The sequence below is a fragment of the Hemitrygon akajei genome, chromosome 6 (genome assembly GCF_048418815.1).
Source record: "Hemitrygon akajei chromosome 6, sHemAka1.3, whole genome shotgun sequence".
In the NCBI taxonomy this organism is placed as follows: domain Eukaryota; kingdom Metazoa; phylum Chordata; class Chondrichthyes; order Myliobatiformes; family Dasyatidae; genus Hemitrygon; species Hemitrygon akajei.
This window is the reverse complement of record NC_133129.1, coordinates 7,248,455-7,267,086: the sequence shown is the minus strand read 5'-3', so window position 1 is coordinate 7,267,086 and position 18,632 is coordinate 7,248,455. Positions and strand designations below refer to the sequence as shown.

At 50.6% G+C, this 18,632-nt stretch overlaps 1 protein-coding gene across 2 annotated transcripts in view; it reads left to right on the top strand.

The window, feature by feature from the left end:
• Positions 1 to 18,632, top strand: part of lmbrd2b (LMBR1 domain containing 2b) — a 63,142-nt gene that overhangs the window by 9,050 nt on the left and 35,460 nt on the right. For both annotated transcript variants that reach the window (XM_073047805.1, XM_073047804.1), the window contains exons 3-6: positions 6,934 to 7,037; positions 7,757 to 7,861; positions 8,688 to 8,855; positions 11,116 to 11,326. In XM_073047805.1, coding sequence (XP_072903906.1) covers positions 6,934 to 7,037; positions 7,757 to 7,861; positions 8,688 to 8,855; positions 11,116 to 11,326 — 588 coding nt within the window. The remainder of the gene's footprint in view (positions 1 to 6,933; positions 7,038 to 7,756; positions 7,862 to 8,687; positions 8,856 to 11,115; positions 11,327 to 18,632) is intronic.

Sequence of the window (18,632 nt, the reverse complement as noted above, 5' to 3'; positions counted from 1 at the left end):
TGCTTTATATAATATAGAAACTTTTAGTATCTGTTTTTATATTTTGTGCTAGTATGTTTTCATTAATCTATCTTCCCTTTCTTTATTGCTTGCTTTGTGGTTCTTTGTTGCTTTTTAAAGTTTTCCCAATCTTCCAGTTTCCCACTACTCCTGGCGACTTTGTTTGATGTCTTTTTTTATTTCCTTAGCTACCCAAGGCTGGCTCTCCGCACCCTGACTATTCTTGCTTTTAACTGAATAAACTTTTGAGCACCATGAAAAATCTCTTTGAAAGTCTTCTACTGTCCCACCATACAGCCAGTGTTCCCAGTCTACACTCGCCAAATCCTCCTCCGTCCCATTGTAGTCTCCATTATTTAGGCATAGGGTTTCGGCCCGAAACGTCGTCACTACCTCCTCCCATAGTTCTGTCTGGCCTGCTGAGTTCTGCCAGCATTTTGTGTTTTTATCTAGGCATAATACACTGGTTTTAGATTGAACTATTGCACCCTCCATTTGTATGAGAAACTCAGTCATACTGTGTCTCTCTTTCCAAGAGGGTCCCCAACTACAAGAGCGCTGATTTTTACCCGTCTCATTGCACAGGACCATATCTAAGATAGCACATTCCCTTGTAGGTACAGTAACACGCTGTTCAAGAAAGCCATGGCAGATGCATTCTATGAAGTCCTCCTCAAGACTGCCTTGACTGACTAGATTCACCCAACCTATGTGCAAGTTAAAGTCCCCCACGATAACTGCTGTTCCATTCTTGCATGCCTCAAAGTCTCCTACCCCCACCGATGACCCCTTCTCCCATCTTCAACCCTCCTCCTCTTCATGGACACCCCGCTCTGGTCTTCTGCTCGCTCTGGATCAGTTTATTGCTAATTGCCGACGGGACATCCACCATCTCGACTTCACCACACCCTGTTCCAATTCCAACCTCACTCCTTCCGAGCGCTTTGCTCTCCGCTCCCTCCACACCAATCCCAACCTCACTATAAAACCCGCTGATAAGGGGGGAGCTGTTGTTGTCTGGCGTACTGACCTCTACCTGGCCGAGGCACAGCGACAACTCTCTGTTACCTCCTCTTATTTACCCCTTGATCATGACCCCACTAAGGAGCACCAGGCCATTGTCTCCTGTACCATCACCAACCTTATCAGCTCTGGGGATCTCCCATCCACTGCCACCAACCTCATAGTTCCCACACCCCGCACTTCCCGTTTCTATCTCCTACCCAAGATCCACAAACCTGCCTGTCCAGGTAAACCCATTGTCTCAGCTTGCTCCTGCCCCACCAAACTCATTTCTGCATTCCTGGACACTGTTTTATCCCCCCTTGTTCAATCTCTTCCCACCTATGTTCGTGACACTCCTCACGCTTTGAATTTTTTCAATGATTTTAAGTTCCCTGGCCCCCACCGCCTTATTTTCACCATGGACGTCCAGTCCCTATATACCTCCATCCCCCACCAGGACGGTCTCAAAGCTCTTCACTTCTTTTTGGATTCCAGACCTAACCAATTCCCCTCTACCACCACTCTCCTCCATCTAACAGAATTAGTTCTTACTCTCAATAATTTCTCCTTTGGCTCCTCCCACTTCCTCCAAACCAAACCCATGGGCACCCACATGGGTCCCAGTTATGCCTGTCTTTTTGTTGGCTTTGTGAAACAGTCCATGTTCCAAGCCTATACGGGTATCCATCCCCCTCTTTTCCTTCACTACATTGACGACTGCATTGGTGCTGCCTCCTGCACGCGTGCTGAGCTCTTTGACTTCATTAACTTTGCCTCCAACTTTCACCCTGCCCTCAAATTTACCTGGTCCATTTCCGACACCTCCCTCCCCTTTCTTGATCTTTCTGTCTCCATCTCTGGAGATGGCCCATCTACTGATATCTACTATAAGCCTACCTGGACTATTCCTCTTCCCACCCTGTCTCTGCAAAAATGCTATCCCTTTCTCACAATTCCTCCATCTCCGCCACATCTGCTCTCAGGATGAGACTTTTCATTCTAGGAGGAAGGAAATGTCTTTTTTAAACAAAGGGGTTTCCCTTCTTCCACCATCAACTCTGCTCTCAAATGCATCTCTCCCATTTCCCGCACATCTGCCCTCACCCCATCCACCCACCACCCCACTCGGGATAGGGTTCCCCTTGTCCTCACCTAACACCCCACCAGCCTCCAGGTCCAACGTATGATTCTCCGTAACTTCCGCCACCTCCAACGGGATCCCACTACCAAGCACATCTTTCCCTCCCACCAATTCCCATTCTGATATGTCTATCCATGGCCTCATCTACTGTCAAGATGAAGCCACACTCAGGTTGGAGGAACAACACCTTATATACCGGCTGGGTAGCCTCCAACCTGATGGCATGAACATTGACTTCTCTAACTTCTGTTAATGCCCCTCCTCCCCTTCTTACCCCATCCCTGACATATTTAGTTGTTTGTTTTTTTCTCTCTCTCGCTCTGCCCATCACTCTGCCTGTTCTCCATCTCCCACTGGTGCTCCCCTCCCCCTTTCTTTCTCCCTAGGCCTCCTGTCCCATGATCCTTTCCTTTCTCCAGCCCTGTATCACTTTTGCCAATCACTCTTAGCTTCATCCCACCCCCTCCATTCTTCTATCATTTTGCATTTCCCCTCCCTCTCTTACTTTCAAATCTCTTAGTATCTTTCCTTTCAGTTAGTCCTGACGAAGGGTCTCAGCCCAAAACATCGACAGCGCTTCTCCCTATAGGTGCTGCCTGGCCTGCTGTGTTCCACCAGCATTTTGTGTGTGTTGCCTCAGATATTTCTGTTTATTGCCTGTGCCACTGTAATGTTATTATTTGGTGGCCGATAGACAACTCCCACCCACCAGTGATTTCTTCCCTTTACCATTCCTAATCTCTACCCTGATGGATTCAACATTCTGCTCCTTGGATCTTATATAATCTCTCACTATCACCCTGAACTCATCCTTAATTAAGAGTGGTACCCCACCTCCCTTAACTTCCTGCCTATCCTTCCGTATTACCTGGTATCCTTGAAAATTTAATTCCCAATCCTCTCCACCCTGCAACCACTAAATCATTCCCCTTTCTACTGATTTGTGCCACAAGTTCACTGACCTTATTTCGAATACTACGGGCATTCAGATAAATGACCTTACACTCAATGTGCTTTTAAAATCTTGTAATCATTTTCTCTTTTTCACTTGACTTTTCTTTACTCCACTCTTACTTTCTCTTTTTTATATTTTGTTTTTTCTTTACCCTTTATCCATACTTTTCTCTTTTACTTTATCCGTACTTCCTTCTCCCCCCCCCCCCCCCCCACTATTTAGTTTAAAGCCCTATCCACAGCCCCAGTTATGTGATTCGCTAGGATCCAGGTCCCATCACAGTTCTGATGGAGCCTGTTCCATTGGTTCAGCTCCCTCCTTCCCCAATCCTGGTGCCAATTTCCCATGAATTCCAACCCACTTTTCCACACCAATCCTTGAGCCACGCATTTAATGCTTTAATCCGCTTGGCCCTGTGCCAATTTGCATGTGTCTCAGTAAGTAATCCAGAGATTACCACCTTTTTGGTTCTGCTTTTTAACTTGGTCCCTAGCTGCTCAAATTCCCCTAACAGAACCTCTTTCCTCATTCCATCCGTGTCATTGGTACCCAAATGGACAACAACAACTGGATCTTTCCCCTCCCATTTCAAATTCCCCTGCGGGTCAGATGAGATGTCCCAAACCCGGGCACCAGGCAGGAAACACAGCCTTCGAACGCTGTATCCTGGCAACAGAGAACTCGTCTATTCCCCTAACAATACTATCCCCAATTGCCACTACATTTCTCTTCTTACCCCCTTCCTCCAGCATTGTCTCTTGGATCCCACTACCTCCTTCACTCACAGTCACACCCTCTTGTCCCTGACCACAGACTGAATTTGAGGCAGCTAATCTGCCTCCTGGAACAGAGAATCCAGGTAACTCTCCCCTCCCTGATGTGCCGCTGTGTTTGAGGCTCAGATTCCAGGTCATCAACTTTGAGCCTGAGTTCCTCGAGCAGCCAACACTCGCTGCAGATGTGGTCAGCAGGAACCACGATGGGGTCCACCAGCTCCCACATCATGCAGCTACAGCACATCACCCGATCCTGCATCATCCCTACTTTATTTAATTAGCTGTAATTTAGTAACTTTTTCTTCAACTACTACAAAAGCCTTATTTGCTGCTCACCTGTGCCTCCCTGCCAAAGCCTCGTTCCCACTGCTGCTCTTGTCCCTTTACACAATGGCCGCTCTGCTTTATTTCTATTTGCTCTTGTTAATGAATCCGGAATTGGGATTGGTCTGCTGCTAAATCGCCAAGCCCTGTGAAATGCTCCTTTTTAAACTCTCCTCCCCAACATGTGCGAATCCCTCTCCCCCAATCGATTGGTTCGCTGTGAATGTCCATGAAACGTCAAGTCACAAGAGCGTATTGACTCTGCTCTGCCATTCCGTCGTGGCTGATACATTATCCCTCTCAACCCCAGTCTCCTGCCTTCTCCCCATAACCACTGACCTGATGAGTTAAGAATCTGTCAGCCTCCACTTTAAATATACCCAATGACTTGGCCTGCACAGCTGTCTTTGGCAATGAATTCCACAGATTTGCCACTCACTGGCTGAAGAAATTTTTCCTCATCTCTGTTCTAAATAGACAATCCTCTATTCTGAGTCTGTACCCTCTGGTCTTAGACTCTCCCGCTATAGGAAACATCCTCTCCTCATTCACCATATGCAGACTTTTCAATTAGATCTCTCTCATTCTTCTAAACTTCAGCAAGTATAGGCCCAGAGCCATCAAATGCTCCTCGTACGTTAACCCTTTCAGTCCCATTTTCATAAACTTCCTTTGAACCCTCTCCAGTTTCAGCACATCCTTTCTAAGAGAAGGGGCCCAAAACTGTTCACATTACTCCAAGCGAGGCCTCACCAGTGCTTTATAGAGTCTCAACATTACATCCTTGCCTTTATATTCTCATCCTCTTGAAACGGATGCTGACATTGCATTTGTCTCCCTCACCACAGATTCAACTTGCAATTTAATCTAATCTTTAAGGAAGCCTTCACAAGGACTACCGAGTCTACTTGTGCCTCAGATTTTTTAAATTTTCTCCCCATTTAGAAAGTAGTTAACCCTTTTAATAATTTAATTTTTATTTAGTGATACAGGCTGAGTCGGCTCTTTGAGCCTCAGACAAACCCAATTAACCCTAACCTAACCTATTCATGGGACAATTAACCTACCCACCTTATGTCTTTGAACTGTGGGATGAAATCAGAGGACCTGGAGAAAACTCACTCATTCCAAGTAGTCATACAGGACGGTGCTGGGATTGAACTCCAAACTTCAGTAGGCCCAGATCTGTAATAGTGTTGCAGTATTGCTACACAACTGGTTCCTTCGCCAAAAGGCATGACCGTGACCAGGCACTTCCTACGGAGTGTTGCTTCTGCCATCTCTTCGTCCTTGTTGATCTTTCCTGCAGCCTCTGCATTCATTACTGTGTTATGAGGACCCACAATTGTACACAATAATCTAAGTGCTGACTCTTCTATGCCCTGACTTGTACTGCTTTTACCACACCATCTACTAGAGGTCTTCTTTCAGTGAGTATAGATTTGGACCCTAAGATCGCTCTGTAGTTCTGTGCAGTTAAGGGACCTGCCATTGACTGTCCCGAGGTACAATTCAAACTCCATCTCTCCGTTCTCTGCCTGATGTATCCTTTGACGGCCACCTACTCTGTTCACAACTCCACCAATCTCTGTGTTGTCTGCAAACTGACTGACCCACTCAACTACATTTCCATCCAGTTCACTGACATGCATCACAAAGAGCAGAGGCCCCAGTTCAGATCCCTGCGAAGCACCACAAATCACACACACCAGCTGAAGCAAGGGCACCCTCTGTCTTCTGTGGGCGTGACAGTTCTGAATCCATCACCACAGATCACATGGGCCGTAATTTTTGGGGTATGTTTACTGTAAGACCTCGTCAATCACTTTTCTCTGGTATGGACCCATTAGTTGGACTATCCAAGTAACCCTGCCGAGTTCACCAAACAAATTCTGCCCCATCTAAGCATCTGTCACTGGAGGAGACCCAGTCAGTATTGAGGATGTGAAAGTCTCCCACAACAACAACCCTGTTGTTTTAATACTTTTCCTTAATCTTCCTATCTGCCCCTCTATCTTCAGGAGGCCTGTAGTGTAACCGTGCAGGACCCCACCCCCCCAGTGGCTGGTGTGTCATCCCCCCCCACTCCCCCCATGGCTGGTGTCCCCACTGGCACCCCCACCTCCCTCCACTGGCTGGTGTTCCCCCCCCATGACTGGTGTGTCCCCCCAGTCCCCCCCCATGACTGGTGTGTCCCCCCAGTCCCCCCCCCATGACTGGTGTGTCCCCCCCAGTCCCCCCCCCAGTGGCTGGTGTTCTCCCCCCATGACTGGTGTGTCCCCCCCATGACTGGTGTGTCGTCCCCCCCAGTGGCTGGTGTTCCCACCAGGCCCCCACTGACACTCTTTCTCTGATCACTCTGCACCTCCCTCTCGATTGCATCTGAAATACTGAAACCCTGGAGTGTTGATCTGCTCGTTCCTTTTCTTGTGCATATATAGTCCTTCCCTTCAGACTTGCTTGTCAGACCTTCTAACCTCACCTTGATCCCTGCTCTGGTGTAAACCCTCCTGAGTAGTACCAGCCATGAGATGATATTGGTTCCCCTCCGTTTCAGGTGCAACATGAGACCCCCTCCCCTCCCGGCCCTGGAAGAGGGTCCAGTGATCCACGTGGTGGAAGCCCTCCCTGACATGAGTGCTGGTGAAGGTGTGGGGTGGTTTGGGGTGGCCGAGCGCGATGGCAGACTGGTTGGATGGTGAGGTAGACACGTTGCCTGTTCTGTGTTTCAGACCATTTACAGACAATGTAAAGTCAACAATTCCAAGATTTTACCCACGGCAGCCTCCAATTCCACAAAGGCATTTATCGTGAGCACTGCCAACTCCTCCCTCGGGTAAGGCATTGTTTCCCTGCCATCTCCTGAACGTCTACCGCTCATCCACCACTCTGCATTGTCCATGTCACCTGCCCGTCCCCTGCTGTGCATCAGTCGTGCCTCCTGCTCGTTGCCCCCTCTGCCGAACCTCACGCCCTGTGCCATCCATGCCTCCAGCACCCTCACATTCCCTTAAACTTCAACTTTTTATTTACTTGCCTAACGACTCGGTCCTTCCCTTCACGTCGCCCCAGCAATCCCCAATGGACACTTTACAAAGACCAGTGAACCTACCCAGTACATCTTTGGACTGTGGGAGGAAACTGGAACACTTGAGGAAAAGTGATGCATTCCACAGGGAGGTCGTACAGAGACTCCTTATGGAACAGCGTCAGGATTGCACTCTGAACATGGGAGCTGTAACAGCGTCACACTGTGCTACCATGTCGCTGCCCTCCTTGTGTTGATGACTGACCATTTCTCACCCACCCAGTTACTCCTGCGCATCTCCTTCTGGCCCCACTACTTCACTTCGCTGCCAAGGTCTGAAGGTTTGGAATTCCCTGTGTAATTTCCCATTCCTCCGCGGTGTTCCCCTTCTGGCCATCTGCTGGAACGTCCTTTCAGTGAACCTTCTGTGTGAAAGGACATTGCTTATGTTCTCGTTTCCTGCTGCTGGCATCAGATAGACAAGGCAGGTTGGTGTTGATGTGACCTTCCTCCTCCTGCTTTCCCAGTGCCCAGCTGCCTCAGGAATGCTTTAAACCCTGGAGTTACATTCCCAGTGGAATCCTGCCTGTCTTTTGGCGTGTGGTTTATTGGACATCCCAATTTCTGACTTGGTAAGTGCCTCGGGACTCGGCAAGGTGACAGTTGGACAGGAAAGGTTAAAATGATGTGAGCCAATTGGACAAGCTCAGGGCAGCATGGATGAGATTTGATAATGGAACACCAGATTCTCAGCGGTATACAGTTTTTTATCACCAAGAACGGGAGAGTTGGGAGCTAGAGGTCATAGGTTAAGGGTGAAGGGCAAAAGGTGAAATGTTTAAGGGGAATCTGAGGGGATCTTCTTGGTGGGAGTGTGGATCTGGGTGTTACCCTCACCCCTCACCCTATGACTTGACGTGTGTTACCTCCACCCCTACCCCTCAGCCCAGGACTGGGCAGCCAGAGGCCTGATGTCTATTCCCCTCACCCATGAACCCTCAGCCCTCACCCCAGAACCAGGCAGCCAGTGGCCTGATATATACCCCCCCCCCCCAGTGGTCCCCCCCTTTACAAAGGTAGAGCATTCCTATGAAACCTTTCTTAAGCCAAAATGGCGTAAAGTGAACCATTAATTTATATGGGAAAAACTTCCGTAAAAGCGAAAATCCTCTTTGTAATGTGAAAACAGGTTACTAATGTAGGTCTTTTGTAAAAGCAAAGTGGAGTAAAGTGAACATTCGTAAAGCAGGGGACACCTGTATTACCCTCACCCCAGGACTGGGCAGCCAGAGGCCTGATGTGTATAACCCTCAGGCCTCAGCCCGGACAGCCAGAGGCCTGACGTGTATAACCCTCAGGCCTCAGCCCGGACAGCCAGAGGCCTGACGTGTATAACCCTCAGGCCTCACGCCTCAGCCCGGACAGCCAGAGGCCTGACGTGTGTTACCTGCACTACAGGATCCTGCTGCCCTTCATGCAGTCCTACGCTCGCTCAGGCGACTTCTCCATCACTGGAAAGATTAAAACAGCTCTGATCGAGAATGCCATCTACTACGGAACCTACCTGCTGATATTCGGAGCACTCTTAATTTATGTGGCAGTTCACCCTGGGCTGAGACTCGACTGGTGAGTGTACCCTACACTGATGGAGGCAGAGGGGGATGGTGCTGAGGGAGGGGAGGGGATAGTGGGGCCGGAGGGAGAGAGGGGAGGGGATAGTGGGGCCAGAGTGGAGGGAGGGGTGGGGATAGTGGGGCCGGAGGGAGGGAGGGGAGGGGATAGTGGGGCCAGAGGAAGGGGGGAGGGGATGGTGTGGCCAGAGGAAGGGAGGGGAGGAGATAGTGTGGCCAGAGGGGAGGGGAGGTGATAGTGGGGTGAGAGGGAGGGGGGAGGGGATGGTGTGGCCAGAGGGAGGGAGGGGAGGGGATAGTGTGGCCACAGGAGAGGGGATAATGGGGCCGGAGGGAAGGAGGGGAAAGGATAATGGGGCAGGAGGGAGGGGGGAGGGGATGGTGTGGCTGGAGGGAGGGAGAAATGGGGTCCATTGGGGGAGTGTGAGTGGAGAGGTATGATGGTTGGGGAGGTGTGTAAGAGGGTGGAAGTGCATGAGGAACAGAGGCCTCCCCTGTAAAGAGGTGTAGGGACTGCTACAGACAATGAGATGAGGATGACAAGGGAACTGCTTGGCAGGTGGAATTTCTGAAGAGTGGACTGGAAATCTGGTCAGCTCTGATGTTGTTGAATAGCAGAGTGTTTGAGGGCCGAATGGCCTGTCAATGACCTTTCAGAGTGTGAAGTTGTACTTTCACAGTGGGAAGATGCAGCCTCTCTGCACTTGTCCTAAGGCAGGGGACAGACTGAAATATCACCTTCCTCAGCTGTCAATTTTTTAAAAACCGTTACACACAGGAGCAGAATTTGGCCATTTAGCCCATTGAGTATGCTGTGCCATTCCACCGTGGCTGATCTCTCAATCCCATTCTCCTGTCTTCTCCCTGGAACCTTTGATGCCCTGACTAATCGAGCACCTATCAACCTCCACTATAAATATACCCAAGGACTTGGCCTCCACAGCCGTCTGTAGCAATGAATTCCACAGATTCACCACCCTCTAAATCAGGGGTGTCAAACTCATTTTGGGTCACGGGCCGGATTGAGCAAAATGCAGCTTCATGCGGGCCGGATCAGTCGGACGCGTGCGAACGCAGCTTTCGTTGCCTCCGTTTTTTCAGCCTGCTCTCATGTGTCTCAGTCTCTGCTATAACTACAAAGTGTTTCACTTTACAAATTCCGTTTCTTATGAAGAAGACTGCCGAATAAACACTAAAAACCCTGAAAACCTGGTACCTGAATAAACTCAGCATTAGTCATATCATACGCCTTAGGCGCTTCGATTACTGGGGCCAGCTTTAATAGTAATTAGATATTATCTCGCAGGCCAAAGATAATTCCACCGCGGGCTGGATTTGGCCCACGGGCCTTGAGTTTGACATATATGCTCTAACTGAAGAAATTCCTGCTCATCTGTTGTAAGTGGATGTCCCTCTGTCCTGAGGCTGTGTCCTCTGGTCCTAGAGTCCCCCACATCCACAGAATCTAGAGCTTTCAGTGTTCAACAGGTTTCAATGAGATCCTCCCTCATTCTTCTAAACTCCAGCAAGTTCCTCATACGTTAACCCTTTCATTCCCAGGATCAATCTTGTGAACGTCCTCTTTACTCTTTGATCAGTTAGAGACCTAGTGGCAAAGTGACTTGGTCTTGATGCTCAATATTCCAGGTGCTAAATGTTCTGTACACTTGGGCCTTACAGAGAGGGAAAGTCATCATGGCATTGCGTGGGGGGGAGGTCATGCTTTTCTGGCAGTTGTTTGCGCATCCCTCATGGTAGGCAGATCCAGAAGATTGAGGATCCATGGAGAGACTTGGTAAATTGGATGTAAGATTGGTTTGGGAGGCCGATGGTGGAAGGGTGTTAATTTTACCTGGAGATCTGTGACCACATGGATGGGTGCTAGGATCTCTGCTGCTTGATGTATATAAGTGACCTGGATGAAACTACAGGCAGGGGGATTACTGAGGACAGTTGTCAAGGAATTCAGCAGGATATAGGTGAGATGAAAATGTAACTGGAGAGATGGTAACTAGAGTTAATTTCAGATCGTTGTGAGGTGTTGCACATTGGAAAATGAAATGTAAGGGGATAGTTCATAGTTAATGGTTAACAGCTTCAATGTACAAGGGTCCAAGCCCATAGCTCCCTGAAAGTGGCCACACCAGTGGATAGGGAGGAACAGAGGGTTTTCAGCATGCGGGCCTTAATAGATGGATTTCTGGGAATGGTGGTCTGATGCCATTGCATCTGGCTCTCGTCCACCACTACCACAGGTACCAGCTGCAAACCATAGGCATCACGGCTGCCAATACCTGGGGCCTCTTCCTGCTGGTGCTCCTGCTGGGGTATGGCCTGGTGGAACTGCCTCGCTCCTACTGGAGGGCAGCACAACGAGGACACCTACTGGCAAAGGCCCAGTTCAAGGCGGCCAAGCTGATGACCGAGAAGGTGGACGCAGAGGAAACGCTGGAGGATGTGATGGAGGTGAGTAGGTAGTGTATGGTGGGTTTGGGGGGTACGGAGGTGAGTGGTAGTGTATAGTGGGGTTGTGGGGTATGGAGGTGAGTGGTAGTGTATGGTGGGGTTGTGGGGTACGGAGGTGAGTGGTAGTGTATGGTGGGGTTGTGGGGTACGGAGGTGAGTGGTAGTGTATGGTGGGGTTGTGGGGTACGGAGGTGAGTGGTCGTGTATGGTGGGGTTGTGGGGTACAGAGGTGAGTGGTAGTGTATGGTGGGGTTGTGGGGTACGGAGGTGAGTGGTAGTGTATGGTGGGGTTGTGGGGTACGGAGGTGAGTGGTCGTGTATGGTGGGGTTGTGGGGGTACGGAGGTGAGTGGTAGTGTATGGTGGGGTTGTGGGGTACGGAGGTGAGTGGTCGTGTATGGTGGGGTTGTGGGGTACGGAGGTGAGTGGTAGTGTATGATGGGGTTTTGGGCGGTACGGAGGTGAGTGGTAGTGTATGGTGGGGTTGTGGGGTACGGAGGTGAGTGGTAGTGTATGGTGGGGTTGTGGGGTACGGAGGTGAGTGGTAGTGTCTGGTGGGATTGTGGGGTACGGAGGTGAGTGGTAGTGTATGGTGGGGTTGTGGGGTACGGAGGTGAGTGGTAGTGTATGGTGGGGTTGTGGGGTACGGAGGTGAGTGGTAGTGTATGGTGGGGTTGGGGGATGCGGAGGTGAGTGGTAGTGTATGGTGGGGTTGTGGGGTACGGAGGTGAGTGGTAGTGTATGGTGGGGTTGTGGGGTACGGAGGTGAGTGGTAGTGTATGGTGGGGTTGTGGGGTACGGAGGTGAGTGGTAGTGTATGGTGGGGTTGGGGGATGCGGAGGTGAGTGGTAGTGTATGGTGGGGTTGTGGGGTATGGAGGTGAGTGGTAGTGTATGGTGGGGTACGGAGGTGAGTGGTAGTGTATGATGGGGTTTGGGGGGTACGGAGGTGAGTGGTAGTGTATGGTGGGGTTGTGGGGTATGGAGGTGAGTGGTAGTGTATGGTGGGGTTGTGGGGTACGGAGGTGAGTGGTTAGTGTATGGTGGGGTTGTGGGGTACGGAGGTGAGTGGTAGTGTATGGTGGGGTTGTGGGGTACGGAGGTGAGTGGTAGTGTATGGTGGGGTTGTGGGGTACGGAGGTGAGTGGTAGTGTATGGTGGGATTGTGGGGTACGGAGGTGAGTGGTAGTGTATGGTGGGGTTGTGGGGTACGGAGGTGAGTGGTAGTGTATGGTGGGGTTGTGGGGTACGGAGGTTAGTGGTAGTGTATGATGGAGTTTGGGGGGTATGGAGGTGAGTGGTAGTGTATGGTGGGATTGTGGGGTACGGAGGTGAGTGGTAGTGTATGGTGGGGTTGTGGGGTACGGAGGTGAGTGGTAGTGTATGGTGGGATACGGAGGTGAGTGGTAGTGTATGGTGGGGTACGGAGGTGAGTGGTAGTGTATGATGGGGTTTGGGGGGTACGGAGGTGAGTGGTAGTGTATGGTGGGGTTGTGGGGTACGGAGGTGAGTGGTAGTGTCTGGTGGGGTTGTGGGGTACGGAGGTGAGTGATAGTGTATGATGGAGTTTGGGGGGTACGGAGGTGAGTGATAGTGTATGGTGGGGTATGGAGGTGAGTGGTAGTGTATGATGGGGTTTGGGGGGTACGGAGGTGAGTGGTAGTGTATGGTGGGGTTGTGGGGTACGGAGGTGAGTGGTAGTGTATGGTGGGGTTGTGGGGTACGGAGGTGAGTGGTAGTGTCTGGTGGGGTTGTGGGGTATGGAGGTGAGTGGTAGTGTATGATGGAGTTTGGGAGGTACGGAGGTGAGTGGTAGTGTATGATGGAGTTTGGGAGGTACGGAGGTGAGTGGTAGTGTATGGTGGGGTTGTGGGGTACGGAGGTGAGTGGTAGTGTCTGGTGGGGTTGTGAGGTACGGAGGTGAGTGGTAGTGTATGGTGGGATTGTGGGGTACGGAGGTGAGTGGTAGTGTATGGTGGGGTTGTGGGGGTACGGAGGTGAGTGGTAGTGTATGGTGGGGTTGTGGGGTACGGAGGTGAGTGGTAGTGTAAGGTGGGGTTGTGGGGGTACGGAGGTGAGTGGTAGTGTATGGTGGGATTGTGGGGTACGGAGGTGAGTGGTAGTGTATGGTGGGGTTGTGGGGGTACGGAGGTGAGTGGTAGTGTATGGTGGGGTTGTGGGGTACGGAGGTGAGTGGTAGTGTATGGTGGGGTTGTGGGGGTACGGAGGTGAGTGGTAGTGTAAGGTGGGGTTGTGGGGTACGGAGGTGAGTGGTAGTGTATGGTGGGGGTTGTGGGGTACGGAGGTGAGTGGTAGTGTATGATGGAGTTTGGGGGGGTACGGAGGTGAGTGGTAGTGTCTGGTGGGGTTGTGGGGTACGGAGGTGAGTGGTAGTGTATGATGGAGTTTGGGGGGTACGGAGGTGAGTGGTAGTGTATGGTGGGGTTGTGGGGTACGGAGGTGAGTGGTAGTGTATGGTGGGGTTGTGGGGGTACGGAGGTGAGTGGTAGTGTATGGTGGGGTTGGGGGATGCGGAGGTCATCTGCACTCAACTACAGTTCACCATTCCAACGGCCAAATCAGCGGCTGGAGCAGGTCACAGTGACAAGGTTTTTTGCAGATGGGCAACGGTTAAACGTACAGAAGGGACAAGCGGTGCGGCCATTGTCGGGGGTAGGTCGGTGGTGTCAGGCCCAGTGGAGGCTTCTGGTTGAAAGCGTGTTGGCCCTGGGTAAGCTTCTGGAAAGGTTCCCTTTTTTCTCTTTCTGGACTAAATGGCTGTTGTTTGTTCTTCATGTAGAACTGCATCTGCATGAAGTGCATCCGGCTGCAGCTCCTCGAAGACCGTGTTAGGGATCTGGAGCAGCAGCTGGATGACCTTCGGCCTGTATAGGAGAGTGAGGAGATCATCGATCAGAGTTACAGGGAAGTAGTCACACCGAAGTTGCAGGAGGCGAGTCGCTGGGTGACTGTCAGGAGAAATGGAAATGTGAGCAGAGCACCCCTGTGGCCATTCCTTTCAATAATTAGTATTTGGATACTTTTGGGAGGGATGACTTCCCAGGGGAATGCCACAGACACTGGGTTACTGGGGTTCGTGGTGTTGAAGGGAAAGAGGAAGAGAGGAGCATTGGTGATGGGGACTCGATAGTCAAGGGTACAGGTAGGAGATTATAGATGTGAATGGGACACCTGAATGGTATGTTGCTTCCAAGGTCCCAGGATCAGGGAAGTATTGGATCGTGTCCACAACGTTTTGGAGAGGAAGTGAGAACAGCCAGATGTCTTGGTACATTTTGGTACAATGACATATGAAGGAAAAGCAAAGAAATTCTGAAAAGAGAATTTAGAGAGCTAAGTAGAAAGCTGGGAAGCAGATTCTCTCGGGTAGTAATCTCTGGATTGCTACCTCTCTCACGCACCAGTGAGGGTAGAAATAGGATGATCTGGCAGATAAATGCGTGGCTGAGAAGCTGGTGCAGGGGGCAGGGCTTCAGGTTCGTGGATCATTGGGATCTCTTCTGGGGGAGTTATGACCTATACAAAAGTGATGGGTTGCACTTGAATCTGAGGGGAACTAAATTTCTTGCAGGCAAGTTTGTGAGATCTGTTGGGGAGGGTTTAAATAATTTGGCAGGGGAGTGGGAACCAGAGTGAAGGGACTCAGGATAGGACAGATGGTAAAAAAGCAAAGTTAGCATGCAGTCAGACTGTGAAGAAGGGCAGGCAGGTGATGGAATTTAGTTGCAGCCAATCGGCTGAATATCAAACACGAGGAAATCTGCAGATACTGGATATTCAAACACACACAAAATGCTGGTGGAACACAGCAGGCCAGACAGCATCTATAAGGAGAAGCACTGTCGACATTTTGGGCCAAGACCCTTCGTCAGGACTAACTGAAAAGAGAGATAGTAAGAGATTTGAAAGACTACTTTCAAATCTCTTACTATCTTTCTTTTCAGTTAGTCCTGACGAAGGCTGAATATCAAATCATTTGGGATGTAGAATCAGCAAGGATAGCAAATATGGTACTCAAGGTGTTGTATCTAAATGCGCATGGTATAAGAAGTAAGGTGGAAGATCTTGTTGCAATATTACAGATTGTCACATGTGATGTTGTGACCGTCACAGAATCGTGGCTGAAGGATGGTTGTAGTTGGGAGCTGAATGTCCAAGGCTACACGTTATAGATCCCTCAGTGAGTGAGTGGGCCAGTGAAGGAGTGGAGCTTTGAGGCTTTGACTCGAGAGATTCTGGCAGTTTTGGCAGTTGGACTGTGCAATCAAGTCAATGAAGATTTGAATAGCTCAGTAGAAAGCAGTTCAAGTCAAGTCACTTTTTATTATAACTTCGACCATAACTGCTGGTACAGTACACAATAAAAGCGAGAACACGTTTTTAGGACCGTGGTGCTACATGTAACAGTAACTAGACTGAACTACGTAAAAACAACACAGAAAAAAACTACACTAGACTACAGACCTACCCAGGACTGCATAAAGTGCACAAAACAGTGCAGGCATTACAATAAATAATAAACAAGACAATAGGCACAGTAGAGGGCAGTAAATTGGTGTCAGTCCAAACTCTGGGTATTGAGGAGTCTAATGGCTTGGGGGAAGAAACTGTTACATAGTCTGGTTGTGAGAGCCCGAATGCTCCGGTGCCTTTTCCCAGATGGCAGGAGGGAGAAGAGTTTGTATGAGGGGTGCATGGGGTCCTTCATAATGTTGTTTACTTTGCGGATGCAGCATGTAGTGTAAATGTCCGTAATGGTGGGAAGAGAGACCCCGATGATCTTCTCAGCTGACCTCACTATCCGCTGCAGGGTCTTGCGATCCAAGATGGTGCAATTTCCGAACCAGGCAGTGATGCAGCTGTTCAGGATACTTTCAATACAACCTCTGTAGGATGTGATGAGGATGGGGGTTGGGAGATGGACTTTCCTCAGCCTTCGCAGAAAGTAGAGACGCTGCTGGGCTTTCTTTGCTATGGAGCTGGTGTTGAGGGACCAGGTGAGATTCTCCGCCAGGTGAACACCAAGAAATTTGGTGCTCTTTACAATCTCTACCGAGGAGCCGTCGATGTTCAGCGGAGAGTGGTCGCTCCGTGCCCTCCTGAAGTCAACAACCATCTCTTTTGTTCACAGTCAGAGACAGGTTGTTGGCTCTGCACCAGTCTGTTAGCCGCTGCACCTCCTCTCTGTTAGCTGACTCATCATTCTTGCTGATGAGACCACAGTCGTGTCATCGGTGAACTTGATGATATGGTTTGAGCTGTGTGTTGCAGCACAGTCGTGGGTCAGCAGAGTGAACAGCAGTGGACTGAGTACGTAGCCCTGGGGATCCCCGTGCTCAGTGTGATGGTGTTGGAGATGCTGCTCCCAATCCGGACTGACCGAGGTCTCCCAGTCAGGAAGTCTAGGATCCAGTTGCAGAGGGAGGTGTTCAGGCCCAGTAGGCTCAGCTTTCCAATCAGTTTCTGAGGGATGATTGTGTTGAATGCTGAACTGAAGTCTATGAACAGCATCCGAACGTAAGTGTCTTTTTTGTCCAGGTGGGTTAGGGCCAGGTGGAGAGTGATGGCAATGGCGTCATCTGTTGAGCGGTTGGGATGGTACGCAAACTGCAGGAGGGGCAGCGGGGTCTTGATGTGCCTCATGATGAGCCTCTCGAAACACTTCATGATGATGGATGTAAGTGCAATGGGACAGTAGTCATTTAAGCAGGACACTGAAGACTTCTTCGACACGGGGATGATGGCGGCGACCATGAAGCACGTAGGAATGGTGGCGCTTGCTCAGGGAGATGTTGAAGATGTCAGTGAGAACATCTGCTAGCTGGTCTGCACGTCCTCTGAGCACTCTGCCAGGAATGTTGTCTGGTCCAGCAGCCTTCCGTGGGTTGACCCTGCACAGGGTTCTTCTCACGTCGGCCATGGAGAGACACAGCACCTGGTCATTCGCAGGAGGGGTGGACTTCCTCGCCGCCATGTCATTTTCTGCCTCAAAACGAGTATAGAAGTTATTCAGCGCATCTGGGAGGGAAGCATCACCCGCACAGTCAGGTGATGTTGTCTTGTAATTGGTGATGTCCTGGATGCCCTTCCACATGCGCCGCGTGTCGCCGCTGTCCTGGAAGTGGCTGTGGATTTGCTGGGCATGTGCACGCTTTGGCCCTCTGATGGCGCGGGACAATTTGGCCCTTGCTGTTGTTAGGGCTGCCTTGTCACCTGCTCTGAAGGCGGAGTCACGGGTCCTCAGCAGCACACGCACCCCCGCGGTCATCCGTGGCTTCTGGTTAGCGCGTGTAGTGATGGTCTTGGACCCAGTGATGTCATCGATGCACTTGCTGACGTAGCTCATCACTGATGCCGTGTACTCCTCTAAGTTGGTAGAGTCGCCATCGGTTGCAGCCTCCCTGAACATGTGCCAGTCAGTGTTCTCAAAGCAGTCTTGAAGAGCAGAGATGGCTCCTGCTGGCCAGGTTTTCACCTGCTTCTGAACTGGTCTGGAGCACCTGACGAGCGGTCTGTATGCTGGGATTAACATAACAGAGATGTGGTCTGAGTAACCGAGGTGGGGGCGGGGCTCTGCCCGGTACGCGTCTGGGATGTTTGTGTAAACCAGGTCCAATGTATTCTCCCCCCTCGTTGCAAAGTCCACACACTGATGGAATTTGGGGAGCACTGACTTGAGGTTTGCGTGGTTAAAATCTCTGGCGACAATAAACAGACCATCAGGGTGTGCGTTCTGTAGTTCGCTAATAGCCCCGTACAGTTCACAGAGCGCCTCCTTAGCATTAGCGCTGGGGGGAATGTAGACACCGAGTATAAGGCCAGAGGTGAATTCCCGTGGTAAATAAAATGGTCTGCATCAAACTCCACTAACGATGAGCAGTGTCTGGAAACCAGCACAGAGTTCTTACACCATTCCGTATTGATGTAAACACACAAGCCACCACCGCGGGTCTTACCGGAGAGAGCTGCATCCCTGTCTGCTCGAAACAAGGCGAGCCCGTCCAGCTGAACGATGGCATCCGGAATCCCATCAGTGAGCCACGTCTCTGTAAAAACATATGCACAGCAAACTCTATGCTCCCGCTGAGTGTTACGTTGGAGTAGGATGTAGTCCAATTTATTGTCCAGGGAGCAGACATTGGAGAGCAGAATGGATGGGAGAGCCGGCCGGCTAGGGTTTGCTTTTTGCCTGGCACGGACCTTTGCCCTCTTGCCTCGCTTCTGCTTCCTCGCACATCGCTTACGATGTCTCCATCTCCAGCCACCAGCATCAGGCGACTCCGAGGA